Genomic DNA, 17,788 nt, shown 5'->3' on the forward strand with positions numbered 1-17,788 from the left:
AATCCACAGCGGGCACAGAGTAAGCAGGTTACAAACTGTCAAGTGTACCGCACATTGCAGCGTGTTAACAGGATGAACTATCGGGCGAGCGTGTATAGTTTCGTGGTTGCGGCATGGGGTGTACACAGTGTCGTGTGGTGTTCACTCCTTACTCGGTCCGTGTATGGTCGCGCTCTTGCAACCATGAAGTATGTTAAGGCAGGCTGCGTCGGCGGAACGCCCAAAACTGCTGATTCAGTGCCTGTTTCAGCCATCAGAGTTAGCCCTCGCAAGGAGAAAGTAGAAGCATATTGTTACACGGGTAGCCATTCCTGTCATCTCCGAGTTGCTTTTAATGGAACAGTTTTTTAAATGTGAACTTACGTGGCGCCGTCTTCGAAATTGCCTGATGCTTTCTCCATGCCAGCGCGGCTTGTGCTGGGCCTTGCGTTATCGATGCGGCTGGTGGACCCCCGGTGCTGGTAACTTGTGCTGCCATTGTCAGGGACACCTGTATGGCATAAAAGTATAGCAAACGTGTTCAGTCGCCGTAGTGCAGGGGCAAATAATGCGAATTGATATTTCATGCTTACGGTCCAAGCCAGGAAGCTTTTAGTGGTAGGGAAACATTACTGATGTCCTTCTGCACGCGGGGCTTTTTGTTCCTGTGGCCATGTCCTGACTGCATGCAAGAACTTCGTGGCGATGCGGAAGCCGAGCACGATCCAGGTTTTGCAGCATTAGATTCTTCTGAAGATTATCACGTTTTATCTCAAACCACACGCAGAACACGACAGTGGTCGAAGCGAAAAACGACATGTCGGTTTCTTGTGGGTGGAACCGCTTACCCAATATATTTGCTGTATTATCCACTAATAAGCGCACTAGATGCCTCACGAAGATCTTGCTTATTGTTCATCTAGTACGAGTAGCACACATACCCAAACGCAGACGACTGCAAATGAAAATTGAGAGGACGCATTGCTACCGAGGGATTTAAGAGAGATAGAAAGAATGAAGAGGAAAGGCAGGGAGGTTAACCAGATATTAGTCTCCGGTTTGCTACCCTACACTGGGGATGGGGGATAGGGGTTAGAAAGATGACAAAGATGAGGGATCTAAAATTTTCGTTTTACGTATGCCCTTAATTCAGTGACCATCTATGACAGATAAATGCGTCATCCAACGAAGTACTCGTCTTTCAGGAACTGCTTATCCGAAACCCGTGTGGTGACTCTGGTAGCAGAAGTTCCTAAGCACCGGCTATAAGCACTGAATGTTTAGCAGATCATTACGACCGTTAAAACGACTGTGTTCGCGAATGGTCTTGTGTAGGCCATGAGCATACTGTGGAACAAATATCAAAAAGATTGCACAATCCACGTATGTACGAGTCCTATTGCAGACACCGAATCACCTTGGAAAGAAATGCGGAAGTGTTAATTCATGGGGCAATGTCACTGAACTATGCAACGGAAAGCGTCAAAGTGCGTTAAAAGTGTGAACTAAATGGATAACGCTGCGAGGATTGTAGCTGGGCGCACATCTTCCTATATCTGCGCAGAAATCGCGGGAACTTGGAAAAAAAGCAAAATGCGAGAAAGTTAAGAAAAAGCAGACATTACGGCAGAACCCGCCTCAGCATGACCATCGACGCTGCTGAAATTAGCACAAAAACTTCAGGAGCATGCCTTATTGTAGAATACACCTTTATTTAGAATATTTAAAGCGGGGAGTTGGCTAAGAATGTTTACGGCATTATTACACCCACATGCCTGAGTCTCTGTGCCTTCGTACGTCATAGCAATGATTAAACGCGGATTCCCAACCACCGGAACTTTAGATTAGAGTTTCATCACCTTCGCCTTAGGAGGAACTACAGTGTGATAGCATAAGCATAATTTAAGGAACATTCAGTTTGGAATGTTCCCGTATTTCAGCATGGCATAGATCTTGTTAAAGCATTCGTTTTTGAAGTAGTGGCCTCCCTCATTGGAAATCGTTTGGTACTGTGATTGGTACTCTGTCAACAAAAATAATGTTGCTGCAAAAGCTTATAGTTTAGTTATTTTGTAAAGATTTATGGCTAAGATCGCAAACAGCTACCCATTAATTTTTGTCTCCTTGCGTTATAGCTTCACTAATTTTTTAAGGTTGTTTATGCTGCTTCAGTGACTTTACTTGATTGGTATAATAAAATCAAGAGCTTCAATGTAAACTGTTTTGGGCTGCCCCGAATTGTAGGTTTTAACTTCTGCATTCAGCCGCAGTGGGATATATCGGCTGCTAATAACATGCTATGTGCCAAAAACGGGACAACACCGTTACGCCCTTGCCGTAAAGGCATCCTAAACGTCGCCCTAATTGCACATCTTACTCTGAATTCAGATCAAAACATTTTCTTTGTCTACTAAGTTTGATTGGTTCAAGGAAGGAAGGAAAAAGTGGAGAAGGAAAGGTAGGGAGGTTAACCAGTTTAGCTTCACCGGTTTGCTACCCTACACATGGGAGAGGGTTGGGGGAGAATAAAGATGGGGAAGGGGAGAGGGAGAGAGAGCACATAGCACAGCACAAACACATCGTCCGTTGGAGTCCATCAATCTGGCATGGTACGTGACATCACTCTCTCAAGGGAAACATTATGGTGCTATAGGTGAGCAATTCTCACACTGTTCAGAAAACGTAACAGCACCGTGAAGACTCTCTGGCATAAAGATCTGACACACCTCACTATGTGCGCGATCATCACGACGTTAGCACGACGAACCCACTCAGATTCTGCTTGGTGAATAAAATTGTTGAGCAATGGTCAAGCGATGATTAATTTACGGGGGAATTGGTCACTGCACGCAATGAACAGTCTCGGCTTCTGTCCTTATCATCTAGGAGCCTCCTCCACCAGCACACCGATGCAAGAACATATTCGTTCAAAAGCTTCTACTGCATAGGTAATCTATGAATTTGCATATATTCAGATAAGCACAAATTTCTCAGTAAGGATAGTTATAAGCTGGCTCATGCGCTGTTTAGTAAAGTGAATCTTTATGCGCAATAAATGTACCGCAGCCATGGCAACCATAGGGGCCATCACCTACGTTTGTTGTGAAGTGTATTGGGAAGTTCCACCGGTGGCAAATGGTCATCGCCTACGTACCGTCGACGTTGTAAGTCCCGTCGGTTATCGGCGGGGGCTGCGTGTTCCCCTGGTACTCCCAGCCGTCATCGGGAATTCTGTAACTAATAAAGTATTGGTCAGACTATTACTAGCTGTGACAAAAATTGTTGAATTCATGTTCTAGTAAAACAAAGTTCTGAAGAAGCGAAGTCGCGTTTTGTAAACACGCTACTTGCAGTGATTCGTTCTCATCAAAGACCGACTATGCTAGCGGGCATAGGACGAATGGCACACACGAGGTGGCTCATGCGGCACATACGGTGCACAGCACTCATCCAGCACAGTCGAAACGGCACCGTCACTTGCACGAACACTGTCAGTTTAACTGTTGGAGTACTTACAACGGCTCCTACGTAGTTTGCTGTATAGAATGCTTCCTCCACTTGCCACAGGGACAAAATGCTAACAATAATTTAGGAATAAAGTCTTGATGCATGGAATGCATCAACAAATCAGATTGAAGTATAAGAATGACACTGCGCAGATGGTTTCTGCAACTATGATGCAAACCTGCGCTAATATTTAAAAAATTCCCATTTGTACCCGCGTGTTTGATATTCGGCGTCACCATGGTGAATGTGGTGTTTTCACGCAAACTACAAACACGATTCATGGCTCCGGCAGTTATGAATAATACGTCATATTTTAGGTATTATTTGAAATTATGGGCTCAAATGACTTGCTCTGAGGAATACAAACATATTTCTGTTTCTTGGCAAAGTAATAATTTGAACACTTAGGAACAAAATGATGAGTCCGAATGAAGTAATGATGAACTTGAATGGAGTTCATAAATATTTGTTTTAACGTCATGCTCAGTTTGCTTTTATGTCACTCGTCGGAACCTATCTCAGAAGTTAAAGGATACAGTCTATTGTGCGAATGGCATGAAAATTATCCTAAACTAAGAAGCAATCACTAATTTCGCTCAGACGGGTAAGTCCCGGGGTGCCGTCTATCTGAAAAGAAGGCCATGAGGTGTGTTGCCTCCACCAAATCGTTATACAAGTCCAAGCACCCGGCGTTGTCACAAATCTCAGGCTCCGCTTTTCCCTGGACCCAGTGAAGCCGCGCATGGCTTATCGAGGGAGGGTCCGACCCTCATGTGCTCGGTTTCATCGTGTCGCTACACACCGAAGCATGCTGACGCATACGCCCCTGGGGGGCAGCGCGCTATGAGCAATATCTGAGATATTGCATCTTTCCGGCATCAGTGTTTCCCTCCTCAGAACATGTTGGTGAGTGAAGTCATAATTGCCGCAAGGGCAGCGTTTCGGGCCGTGTTTGAGTTGCTTCGTGTTAAGGACCATTTCGGAATGTGGGCTCACCTCGCGGTGTCTTCAGGGCTAAACGATAGTTTCTCCATGCCAGCATGGCTTGTGGTAGGCCTGGCGTGTTGGGCGCTGGTGCTTGACACCATGGGCGGCTGACTGGTGCTTCCACTGTCAGTGGCATCTGTATGGCCCGGAAAAGCAGCAGAGATGTTTACTCACCGCTCTGCACAGGTCATTCGCAGAGTAAGAAAATTTCGCGCTGAGATATGGTGGCATGCAAAGCGTTTTAGTTGAGCTTTCTTGGTAGGGAAACTTGGCTGCAGTGTTGCGGTTTGCGGTGCATTTTTCCCCGGAAATTCTGCATTCAATGCAAGCAACAACTTTATAGTCAAGAAAGAGACAATCACCATCAAATCCATGAAATGTTGAATTTTTCTAAAAATAAATACCCTCTGTATAATACGGCACAATACAACACGACTGTGTTTTGAGCGAAAGAGCGCAAGTAGCCATTCTTTAATAAAAAGTGCGTTCCCGCTCCGGTCGCCATTTCCGTTAAAAAGCGCGTTTCAGAAGTCGCTAAGGGGGCAATGCATGACTTGAGAAGTTCAATGAGCAGGATTTCGCAAACATCAAACTTTTCTTAACCAAGAAAGGACGCGTTCTCGCTATTGTAAACCCCTCATTTTTGTGCGCACGAAACGAAGCTCCACGTCGGAGGCATCTGTAAGTCCGGGTGAACAGAGATGTCGTTTCTCTCAGTCCCTCCTGCACCAACTTTTATGGCGCCTATCGAATGCGAAAAACTAATTATCATATCTTATGACTGACGCCAACTTTCTGTTATTTGTTCTGGCTGTGAGCATATTTATGAAAAATATTGTATGCGAGAAGTTTTGTAAACGAACAATATTAAGCTTACGGCTCTGTAATAGAGCAATCGAAACGGTATCAGAATTCTGGAAACTACGTTTACTAGTACATCTAAATATGCAACCTACTGGTATATCGGATACGCCGGTATGTAGCGTTTAATACTTTTGAAGAAAACTCGTAAATATTTTTGTACTTTCTCTGCATTGTAAATTCGTAATTAGAAGTTGACCACTTTAGATATTTTAACGCAAGGAGTTTTAGCACAACTGCGATATTTGTTTGCGGAGTAGACTTGCTCAATTGTTAACGTTCTGTTTGAAGTCGTTTAGAGCGCCGCTCCTAAGCCCAGACCATACGTACGCTTGCAAACGTGCGCAAGCTCGCGTCTACGCGCCTTGCACCTGTCGCATGTCGCGAGGAATCATGGTTTGCATCCACAAAGACGCGCTACAGCGTGCGTTCACTGGACTCACTCATAGACCCCTTGCTGTGTAGCCAGGAGCGCCGACGCGAGGCAGCCCAAACGTGTGATAGGAGGTGGTGGTGGTACAAACTTTATTTAGTGAAGGCCAAAAAATGAAAAGAAAATTAAGATGCCACCGTTCCGTGGGTGGCCTTCAGGCTGCCGGTCGTGGCCACCAGTTCATGCAAGGCGGTGACTTCCGCTGCCCTGATCATTAGCCGTAGCTGGACATCCGGCTCCGAGCTGGCCAAAGCAGCCTCCCACAGCAGCGGACTAGATACATGCCAAGAGGCAGGGGGAGAGTGTTTCGGGCATGAATAGAGAATATGAGCATAGTCTGCTCGTGGTTGCCCGCAGAGCGTGAATACGGGTGAGAAGGCACCGGGGTGAATAAGGGCAAGTCGGGCAGGAGAGAGGAAAATGTGGGCCTGTAAATGGCGCCACGTGCTCTGTTGGAGCTTAGGCAGGGATTTGTAAAGGGGAGGGAGGGATAGACGAGGGCTGCGGTAATGAAGGGTGGTGTCATGGAAGGTGAGGAGGGAGTCATGTGTGTCCATCCCGGAGTAGAGGGGGCCAGATCGGTCTGTCATCTCGCGAGCGATAGAATCTGCCGCCTCGTTGCCAGGGTGCCCTGCGTGAGCCGAAACCCAGAGGAGTTCGATACGACGAGAAGGGGGAGGGGAGTGCTCAAGGATGCTGAGCGCAGAGGAGGAAATGCGACCCTTCGCAAAGTTGTGTACTGCAGCTTTGGAGTCACTGAATATGAAACGGGCCGGGGTACTGGCAGTGGCGAGCGGAATAGCTGTTTCCTCTGCGGCAGGGGAGCTGGAGGCATGTATAGTGGCAACCGTCAGGGGAGGAAGTGTATGGGAAGTGGTGGCAAGGGCGTAGGCGGTGGGGTAATTATATGGAGCCACATCGACATATACAGCGTTAGACTGTGCCGTACTGGCGCCAGAGGGTGGAGGCGAGGGCAGAGTGGTGGGCGGCGTGATGCTCAGGGTGCATGTTCCTGGGAAGGGTGTTGACAGACAGTGAGCATAGCAGATACAGAGGAGGGTAAGGGGTGCTTTACACAGGCAGGAGGAGACACAGGGGTCAAGCGGAGGGAAGAGAGAAGGGCTCTACCAGAGGGGGTGCGAGAAAGGCGGTCGAGTTGTGCCGTGCGATGGCCCTCCGCAAGCTCTGAAAGAGTATTGTGGACGCCCATCGCCAGCAGACGAGAAGTGGGGGCGTAGGTGGGGAGCACAAGGACCGACTTGTAGGCTTGGCGGATGAGATAGTTCACCTCGTCTTCCCCAGTGCGAGAGAGAAAGAGATAGGGGAGAGAGTCGACAAAGCGGCTGAGAACGAAGGCCTGGACAAGACGACGGAGGTCGTGCTCAAGCATGCCATGGTCCCGGTTAGCGACACGTCGAATAAGTAGGACGGTCTAGTGGACGGTTGTAGTTAGGCGGGAAAGGACGGCAGTGTGTTTGCCGTTGGATTGGAGGAGACCTAGAATTCGGAGACAGGAGACAGAAGGGACGGAGTGCGCGTCAATAATGATACTAAGGGTGGGGGATGAGGTGGCTGCCGTGCCTCGAGCCGGGAGGAGCAGAAGCTCCGACTGTGACGGGGAACAGGCCAGCCCGACTGCGCGAGCATGACTGGCAACCACGTCCGCGCTCTCCTGGAAGACGGCCTCCATCTCTCCAGCATTTCCGGTGGTCACCCAGAGGGTGACATCATCGGTTTAGAAAGCATGGGACAGGTTAGGAATGGTAGCAAGAGCGCGTGCCATGGGGAAAAGAGTGATCTTGACGAGAAGTGTGATGGGAGAGGAGCTGTTCAGATGGTGCCGCGTTTCGACGCGTCGGAGCCATGCCGCACCGTATGCTGATGCGTGGGAGAGCGTACGCAAGCTTTCGAACGTCCACAATCGTACGTCTGGTCGTGGCATTAGGCGGCCGTTCTTGCGGCGAGCTTCGGCATCGGCTACAGTGGCGTAACGAATCGAATGAGCACTGCGAAGGATGTAAGCCCACGCGCAGCAAATTTGTTGGTGTAGCGCAGCGGGAGCTGAAAGACGCGAGGAGGAAAGCGAAGAGTTTGGTGTAGCAGGACCGTGAGACGCAAAGCGAAGGAGGGTATGGCAAAAGCGCGAGAAGAAAAGCGTAATGCGATAACGATGGCTGCGAGATGGCGCCATAGTAGCGCGGGTCGTCCAGGCGGTCTGTTGGCGGCGGTTGCTGTGAATCGTGCCGACGCTGCACGCTTTCAGAACCTCCAGATTGGCGAGGCAGTCGCGCCGCCCTTGGCTCCATTTGCAAAGTGCCGCACAAGACACATTGTCCCTACATCCAATATATCGTGAAATTAAAACCCGCATTGAGCTCCGCTCAAATTTTGCATTAGAGAGTATTGTAATAGCCGATTAGTGTTTTTACACTTGCCAACTTGCGGGCATTTTCAGATAACGTCTAGGCCCTAATAGTGATATCGCTGCCTACATTCACTGGAATTTAACTATCTCAAATGCAACGAACTTCTCTCATGTCATTCTAAGATTGGTTCTTGTAAGCATATCTCCATTTTACATGCATTTGAACAGGAAAATGTGAAATGACCCCAAGCTGAACCTTCCTCTGCGTATGGAAAATGTTTTGAAAACGGACTAATGGAGGCAATAATGGCGTCACCAACCCGCACGTTGACATGCTCATTATTATCGTACGCCGACATCCAATACCTTCTAGAGGTCAAGTATATGTGTGGACAATTCCATCTAAGTTTTGCGTGTCGCCCATTCATTCCTAGCATTAGACGTAGGGTTGTTGGCAATGGACACGCTGACAGTACAGATTTCCAAACTGTGAATATAAATTCGAGGTTGAATACCACAGAAAATTAGGTCTTGATGTGATATATGCTAGCTCCAACAAATAGATAGCTAGCCGGACTATCTCATTCATACAGTTACAGGCTAGTGTATTTACAGACAGAAAAAACGCCTTCGACACCTACCACACCGCTTAACATAGATCTCCGATGCGCATATGTATGAGTTGTGCGGGCGCCATCAGATCAGATTGGAAACACGTGAAAACTTCCAAAGCCTCAAGCCAGTGCCAACATTGCCTCAACAGTGCAACAGCAACAAAGACGCCACAATACGTTGAATGAAAAGACTGCATACTTTGTCGAACACCACTAAGGTGTGGCCGATTTTCCGTAAATCAGCGAGAGAACTGTAATAAATGGCCCGTCGGCAGGTTTGGCAATTTAAACATACAAGAGCAGCTCATTGTCTCCTAAGTATCGAATGGCTTAGTGCCAGTAAACAGTTGCAATTTTCAACAGGTCATCCCGCGCGCATGCTTTTGCAGGATGGTCAAGGTTGCACAAAGATAGAATGCCGGGACACTCAAGGAGATGTGTCGTGCGGCAAAAAAATATAGGGAATGCAATGGTGGAGAGGCTCGTCACATTAACGAGGCGTACTCCCTCAACTCCTGCGTGGGAGAGCGCGAAGAAACGCCGCTTGCGGACGCAAGTCCTTGTCAAGGAAAATGAGGAGAGTGCCTGTAGACGGTCACACTCCTTCCCGGCACAGTAGCCGGACAGTATCATGTTGTCTATTCTCTCCGATAATGAATAGATTGGGAATTTTTTCTTACCAAAACGCCACCTTGATGGCAGCTGACGATTTCCAGTGTGCAAACAAAATTTGCAATGGCGCCTGGTAGGGGGCGCTTTAACGATAGGCTGCTCGAGACACCAGAAAACGTGAATAAAACATGTGTGCTTGGCTTTCTATGCACTGAGAGACTCGCGACTATGAGACAATTCCAAGGCCATGTCCAAGAAAAATCGCCAAAAGACTATTGCATATACGAAATGATTGGCTCGAAAAAAAATTCATTCGAAAACTTCAGACACGCAGATTATGTGTAGTGTTCTCTATTAGCACTCAAGCCATCTGCATGCATTTCATTCTAAGGCGTCAAAAGCAGAAACCGACGCAGTGACGCTGGTGAAGTGGCCTTATTTGCAACAAGTGCGCCACTTTCGTGATCGATGTGAATGCTCTCTCCTCTGTGGTTTGTTAAGCGTCATCGCAAGAGGTACTAATGGCCGAAGGCTATGCCGTACATACCATCGACGTCAGTGGCATCGGTCAGGAGGTTGAAAGCGTTCCATAGGTCTTCGAAGGAGTCGTCACAAATCCTGGAATTAGACGTATGTATTGGTCTCCGACCCTTCTCTTCGAGGTAAGACAGAATATACCTAAAGAATGTAATGCCTGGAGTGAAATATTTCATTACATCTGCAATGCTTCATCTCATCTAAACGCTCACTCGCCTACTGGCATAGGGCGAACGTCCCACTCGATGCAAAGTGGGACGCATGGAGTTCAACCTTGGCAGGAATGCCTCCTTGACATCTACGAACAGTGTCAAATTAACTTTTTAGTTCACTTACAAAGGGTCTGATTAGGGCTGTAGTTATCTACAGTCGGTTGTAGTTCTCCACTGTAGTTCTTATTTGTCACAGCGTCAGTAACTTGTCGGGCACAATCGCGACCATTATTCCGAATAGCCTACAATTAAGGAACATTTTAAACCATTTCCGTAATAAAATGGCCTAAGGCTTAAAACAAAAGATAGCGGGAACTGTACGGTAAAGGAATTCTCTTTCGTACGCGCCTGTTGGGATTTACTATAAACCTGGTCACATTAGGGTTTTTAATATAAGGTGAACATGTCACGACTTCCGGTTCCACACTAAAGGGAATGTATCTGACATGAAATTTGAACTTGTGTGCCAGAATGGCTTCCAGTGAATAATATAACCAATGGCTGTCTCTTAGGCAAGTCTGCTTTTGAACACTTCTGAACAGAAAAGCAAGGTTGGATGAACTGAAGCGTACAGCGCAGAAATATATCGTTGCAAGCAACGTAACTTGATGGAACGTGCTATAATAATGGCGCGTTTTGAGGACAGGACACAAAGAATGCACACATTCCGTTCTAACGGAATGGCCTTACAACGATTTTCCATCAAGCCAGCAACCAACTAGCCCATCTAGGTTGGTTGAAGGACGCTAAGTTTGCTTTACATATATCACCCACACCAGCCACTGCGAAAGATTCTGCTTAGTGGCATGAACAAGGCGCAGTTGCACATCGGAGGCTCAGAAAGAACGTAAGTGTAAAGGACGTGCTTGCGCAACTGTCCGCAAATGCTTAAGAGTACCGTAACGTATCATAATTAGAAAAAGTAAGTTCGGGCACGTTCGTATTTTGTTTTAGCCTTCATCGCATAAGAGACACCGGGACAGTGTCGACCCACGCAGACTAAACGCTGATTTTCAATAGTCATTTATAATTGCAAACATCAGACACATTAACAGGACACAAAGAGGCGCCTTGAGAAGGCCCATTCATGCAATTTGACTATTCATGATACGAAGCAGGAAATATATGAGAGCCACAAATGATGCTAGAACCTGGTAAGGGAAGTAACAGTTTGCACGACAATAAGATTATTCTATACTGGCGACCCCCCCCCTCAAGCCGCTTTTTGCGTGTGGTAAAGATAATCCAATTCTTCTTCAGAAATGTCAACACATGGTACACTAATGAACACAAGCCCACGACCAGCAATCCTCGCCGCTTCTATGACCTCATGTGTCGCTTGCAAGGTCGATACAAATGGTTCGGCGAAACTTCGCTCGAAATGTGGTCCAGAACAGATTGACACCGACACTAGCAAGGGCAGTTAAAAGAATAGCGATTGAAGCGCGGCTGTGTGAGGATGGAACAAACATGTAGAACGACGACAATTTGTAAGTATAAAGGCTAACTGTTTGATTTCATTCAACAAGAACACAATTGCTGATATATGTTAAGCACTTGCAACGACGCAACGAATGAAAACTTACTTTATCATTAACTATATATATATATATGGCTCCATTACAGCACCCGCTACAAAAAAGGGGTGCTAACGCAGCTAGCAAATGCAATGCAAAGCAGCTTTTTTAGGCACGCACGTGAAATTCGCCTGCTACAACAAGCCTCCCTAACACGTTGTGTTGCTTTGCCTTCTTTAAATATTTCCCTCCCCTTTTCCCCTTTCCCCGTGTAGCGTAGCCAAACGGCCTCAGTCTTGGTTAATGTCCCTGCCTTTCATTTATCATTTGCTCTCTTGCTCTCTCCTTTGCCTTTGGGGGTTTGAATTCTCCTGGTGCGGTGTTTGCGAGGCATGTTTCACGGTTCTTCAACGTGGTCACCCAAAAGTATCGAGTTACAGCCTGCTGACAATTGTTTACTTTAGCGGCCTGCATGCGGTTGTGCTGACCGATGGACTCGGCGTCCGTCAATGTGACTAGAACTCAACACTCAAGGCTTCTTTCGGCCTGTAAAGAAATTATGTTCTCTGCATAGGTGCCATTTCGGCACCCATACGGCTGGCGTTCTGTATCACTAAGCGGTAAAAGCTCGAAATACCCTTGAGTCGAATTGCGGGTCATTGGAAATACAGGTCCTGTTGCAGGTCACCTGAAGAAATCTCGCGACTTTGACAGCAAAATTGACGTCACTTCTGTGTTGTCACGGAAATGGAGTAACGTTTTCTTCTGACGTCTGATGTGTTCTCACATCACAAAGATTGCGCCAAGCCTCATGAACTGCTGATGAGCCACTATGTTTCCAAAGTATGGGTGTCTGCGAAAGCTTGGCTACCACAAGTTAGACGCAGGCCGACTTCTGTCTTTTTGCAAATAAATTTCTGTCTATCTCGGTACCAGATGTGGTGAGGCGGGTGTGTTTGGAAGTTTCCAGCAAGCGACCATAGGCCTAGCGCCAAGCAGAAAGGGCGTACAGAAAAGATACATGACACTGAAGAATACAGAACTGTGTGCTGTGCCTGTAGCCATGAATAAGTAACAAACCCAACTTTCCGCACTTTTTCGCAAAGCTTCTGTCACTGAGGTGACCAGTGCCTGCGGAATCCCAGCATCTTTAAAGCCATCAGATTGTGCGGTAAAACCGCTGAGAAACTTTTGAAAACAGGAGAGACAAAGTGCATTGAATAAATTTGACATGGCAATGCCCAGTTTTACGAGCCTAAAGTGACTCGACAAAAAAGGCAGCAATGGCTTAGTCACTCGCGGCTCAAACACCCAGCATATGTGCTCGTTTATGAAGCGCAGCCGTTTATCTAGGAACCTCAAACCATTTCCCTCTAGTGCTTCATGAGTGGTCAGTAGTGTAGACATGTACTCAGTGAAAAGGTTATGTATTTGAAGCATCATGATTGAAGCCACCTGTAGCAGTACAGAAAAACTGAGTGATCACCAAAATACCTGAATATTTTCTAACTTTTGAACAACCTGACTGTCTTTCCAATGTTCTCTTAACAGGGGCAAGATAAAGGTATCTTAATATGGCCGCGATAGAACTATCAATACAGATTTATTGTTTTTGAAGCAAGATGTTTCCATCCCAATAAGGGAACGCGACTACCGAATAAAAAAGCATCATTTCAAGAAACTCTTCTGCAGGTACGTATTTGGCATTGCAAACTTATATTCATCATAAACTACAATAGTTTCCCTAACGCAGGCCGAACGCTCATTTTATGCTAATAGGTTTGGTAAAACATTTTAAACACACCCGCCACAATACTCAATCTGATGTGCCGTACAACCAGCGTGAAAGCAAAAAGAAAGAAAATGATTCGAGGTGATACCGTGTATTCAAACGTCTCATGCAGGCCGAAGAAGATTGGGAACGTCGCCAACGTGCAAGTCGTGTTCACTGCGCCAAACAAAGCATTCAAATCTGGGCAAGGCCAGTTACCGCCACGCTACGAAACCAGGGGCCGGAACAAACCACAGGAAAGGCTTTGTCAAATGGGAGACCAACGTTATTTATCAGCTGCAGTTATCATGAGAAAAAAAATTTGAATCTACCAAGTGGGACGATGCATGAATGACAGGTTGCGGAAGCACGCGAACAATGTGTTTAACAGCACCGAGGGCCATCTTACCTTCCCCTGCAGAAACTGTAGGTGCGAACCCCACTATGCACAGTGCCGCATATTAGGAAAAAGAGACATGCAAACCACATAACAGATGATAGAAGCGGCGAAGATCCTTAGTTTGAAGGGGCCGCGTGCGACATTGCACTATCTTTTAATCTTTTTAAATAATAATTGCAACACGCTAGTAGCAGCCGGGATGCTATGGCAGTACAGTCTAATCTCATGATCTTGAAACTTAACACTTCCTTAACTAGATTTTAGCATCATTTCTTGCTTCCATACAATTTATGCTTCCCGTCATGACATATCAAATTGTGCTAATGCACATGAGAAAGCTGGCTGTTTGTCTCCTATATAGCCATGTGATGCCTGTCAAATTAACGATTGCTGGAAGTGATCGCATTGTCTGTACCTCTGCCTACACTGGTTACAAGTTTATTGTTTCATAAAGTGGTTTCATGCTTTTACTGATGTGGAATACAAAAGGAGGCGCCATAATCAAAGACTATTGGGACCCCTGCTCAGAACGAGGTGCAGATAGGAATGACTGTACGGCAGCAAACTCAAGCAGAATCTTGCTATTAACATACTGGTCATATAAATGTACAACAAATATAAGACATAACAAGAAAGACGCTAAGCAATTGGAGGAAAAAAATCAAAAACATTTTAGTGCTCTTCTTTAAGTTCTGTATTTGGTTTTGCACTCATAACTAACGCCAAGGAGTTCCACAATGAAATTCAGGAAAAATCACATGTTAGTGTACCATCATAAGCGCACACTTTGGGCAAGATAGCATTTTTTGTTAGGCGCAAATCTCCTAATGTTTGCATGAAGAGAACACTATTCTGTAATTAGGTCAAATAGAATTGCTTGCTTAGCATGTTTAAAGGAATATCTCCAAATTATAGATAAATATCAGAGATACGGTGATGCTGTTACTACTTCTGAGCAGTTATGTAGCATTGGCATTGTAGGAGCTTAAGTTAGTACCCGTAAGGCTTAATTTTGACGGACTTGAAGCGAGCCAAAATGATCCCTAAATCTGTTTCCATCGATGGGCCACGGCATACTTGATATGTGAATGCATGAATAAATGAATGAATGCTTACCATATTGATATATTGTGTTATGGTTGAAATGAGAATGGGCTCTGACGAGGACTTGCATGCTGTAAGCCATTTTCGTTTTGACATTCTGCATATGATGATCTAATTTAAGATTGTGGTGTAACCTGGCTGGCCGGTACCTGGCATAATCATTCGGGAAGAATAGATGGTGCGGAATCGGCACCGGAGGTGTACCGCTTATTAGACGTTAGCCAAAGTTGAAAGCAAGAAAATGCGATTTTTGAGGGTTTACATGCAGTTTACTTTAATTGCACTGTTCTTGAACGTTTTCAATATCAGAGCAAAGTTTAGACAAGAATGCTCAAATGCAATAGATGGAATTTATAGTATCAAGTCTGCGCTATATGATTAATTGGGCGTGATTAAGATAGTTACGCATATTATTTATACTACGAGAACGAGTAGAGAACCCCGAATAAACTCAGTACACCTAAATCAATTGTTTTGATATCTGAGAGAGCATCATTAAGGCTCAAAATTTCAATTCCGTTATGTCACTAAGAGCAGAACAGAAGGATCACCAATTCTAATTATTTCAAGCTTTTTGAAGGGTAATAACTGGTCGGTTGTGTCGAAGGGTTTATAGAGATCGAGAAATATCGAGCCGGGAAAATTACGCGCTCAGTAATTTTCCTCAAAATATGAGCTCAAGAGACCAGACCTAGGCTAGTTGAACATTTCGTTCGGAATCAAAACATACGTTCCTAAATCCATACTGAAGTTCGTGTGTTCTTTGTTTGCAAAAGGTTTAAATAAGAAGTAGTACAAGTTTCGACTTCCTTATCACTACCGTAAAAAGGCGTCGAAATTTACTCTTTGAAAAACGATTGACAGCTACCTATGCTTACGACATTTAGTTCCGCTGCTAAAAGAACATGCTTCTTAAAAACACACGAACAAACAAAATGCTTTCTTGAGAGAAACCCATGGTAAGTGGGAGCAAGAACAGTGTCAGCTTGGGCGAATGTGTGTTTTCTGTTTAACACGCATTTTTTGTGCTTTGACCACACCGCCAAATGAAGAAGCATTCATACCCAAGTCTAAATCTACTACGTTATGCGAGTGAACAGGAGAGGCCTCGCTGCTTATACGATACGACGACATCGCCATGAACAGCGCGCGTGAAGAGCTGAAGGTTACGCGTTAGGTAAGGCAAGGTTAGGTGAAGCATCGCTCCGCCAGATTAGCTCTCGTACAGGGTCCGCGCCAGTCGGCAGAATTGGTCAGCCAGTCACGTCCGAAAAAACTCTGCATGTATGCGCCCACACTTCGTAAGATTTGCGGTGGCCAACTGTTCTCGCCATTTTAAGGTTAAATCCGCACGCGCTGTCAATGCGGCGGTTCACATTTCCGTCAAAGTGTCGCAGCCGTTGCTACGTCCAGGTAGCACTTTCCGATTGACCTCACATGCCGTAAAAATAAACGCATCATTCATTTCACATCCATACGATGTTTCTCTTCAATCGCACCGATTAGGTTTCCTGGAAAACGAGTAACAGCAACAATTTTGCAAGAAAACTACTCACTTCGTAACATATTTCTTGCGTTTTTCGCATATTGTGCTATTTGTGTGCAATTTAGCGAGCGTACTGGATAATGCTCACTCGACCGCCATAGGAAGCGTAAAATACAGATATAATTATGTATGTCTTGGTGTTTTGCGTTTGAAAACCAAGGTCTCGTTATGACTGCGTCTTGGAGGGATCTCATGTATAAATTTCACAACCTTGGTTTCTGTGAGGTGCACGTGAATCCAAATCCCCGAGGATTCTTGCATTTCACATTCACAAGTGATAGAACAATGTGCGTGGAAGATTACCCCTGCTGTCGAGCTTAGCAGCGCAACATCCTAGCCACTGGGCAAACACTGCAGACAAGCGATGCGGTGATCAGACACAAGCGAAAAACACATACTGCGATGAAAACATTTGCCTCCTGTAGTGACACTTGTCCTTAACATGACACCAAACAGCCGCAGCTGTGCTGCCTGTACGTTGTCTGCGAAAACGCGCACATTCATATGGGAGTAAATTCATGACCCTCAAAGCACGTATTGCCGGTTGTTTATATGGGGAACAATTTTAACAGAAGTTTTAGAACCGAGAAAACTCACGTAGTGTAATCGTCGAAAGTGCCTGAAGAACCCTCGGCGCCTTCACGGCTTGTGCTCGGGGTTGCTTCTTCGATGAAGGCAAACGCGGGAGGCGTGTGTCCACTGTTCGTTTCTTCACTCATGCCTGATGCTGATGCTCCGGAGTACTAGCGCATTTTCGCGACAGAACGGTGCTAAACCATCGCGCATGCGCAGTCTGTGCCAAGGATGAAAGGGACCCAACAAGACGTTGGGCATTCGGGCAACTATAATGAAACCGTAAAGTCCATCTGAAAAATCGAGACGATAGAGTGCGCCACTGGTCGATGCCAAAGTGCTCACACTCCAACGATGGAACAGGCACCCCATGAAGCGTGATATATTTACGCCAGGGCATCAAAGCAAATTTATGCAAACCCTTAGCCCAGCCAAGAACAGTAGACATGAATAAGTGCTTATTATTGTTTCTTTGTCTCAAGATAAGTCCTATGGCTTCCTATTGAGATATTCACGGGTGAGGCGCAATTAGCGAATGCATATAATGAATACAAGTCGACACAACGTTTATTCATACATGTTCAATTCCCGAAGTAATCCTCGGAAAGCGCGCATAGCTTGTTCCAGGTCTTTCACGAGCCGTTATAGTAGAGGGTAGCGTGGTCACGTGGTGACAATGTTGTTGCGTGCATTTTTGCACTTTTTTTTATTTGCCGGCGTGCATTTTTGTCATCGCGTTCTCTTTCTGCTGGCTGCGTGAACAAGTGGTC

General features: G+C 45.9%; 1 protein-coding gene across 3 annotated transcripts in view; it reads right to left on the reverse strand.

Moving 5' to 3' along the window:
- Window positions 1-17,274, reverse strand: part of LOC139050005 (zinc finger protein 883-like) — a 36,169-nt gene extending 18,895 nt beyond the window's left edge. Inside the window, exons 1-5 of one of the 3 annotated variants that reach the window (XM_070526073.1) lie at window positions 17,043-17,274; window positions 9,906-9,976; window positions 4,483-4,609; window positions 3,134-3,210; window positions 364-490 (exon numbers count right to left, since the gene is read on the reverse strand). In XM_070526073.1, coding sequence (XP_070382174.1) covers window positions 364-490; window positions 3,134-3,210; window positions 4,483-4,609; window positions 9,906-9,976; window positions 17,043-17,164 — 524 coding nt within the window. In that variant the 5' untranslated portion in view covers window positions 17,165-17,274. Of the gene's footprint in view, window positions 1-363; window positions 491-3,133; window positions 3,217-4,482; window positions 4,610-9,905; window positions 9,977-17,042 lie in introns of all 3 variants that reach the window. The other 2 variants (XM_070526074.1, XM_070526072.1) reach the window with 2 other exon arrangements.
- Between the last annotated feature and the right edge of the window lie 514 nt (window positions 17,275-17,788).

The sequence above is a fragment of the Dermacentor albipictus genome, chromosome 9, assembly GCF_038994185.2.
Source record: "Dermacentor albipictus isolate Rhodes 1998 colony chromosome 9, USDA_Dalb.pri_finalv2, whole genome shotgun sequence".
NCBI lineage: Eukaryota > Metazoa > Arthropoda > Arachnida > Ixodida > Ixodidae > Dermacentor > Dermacentor albipictus.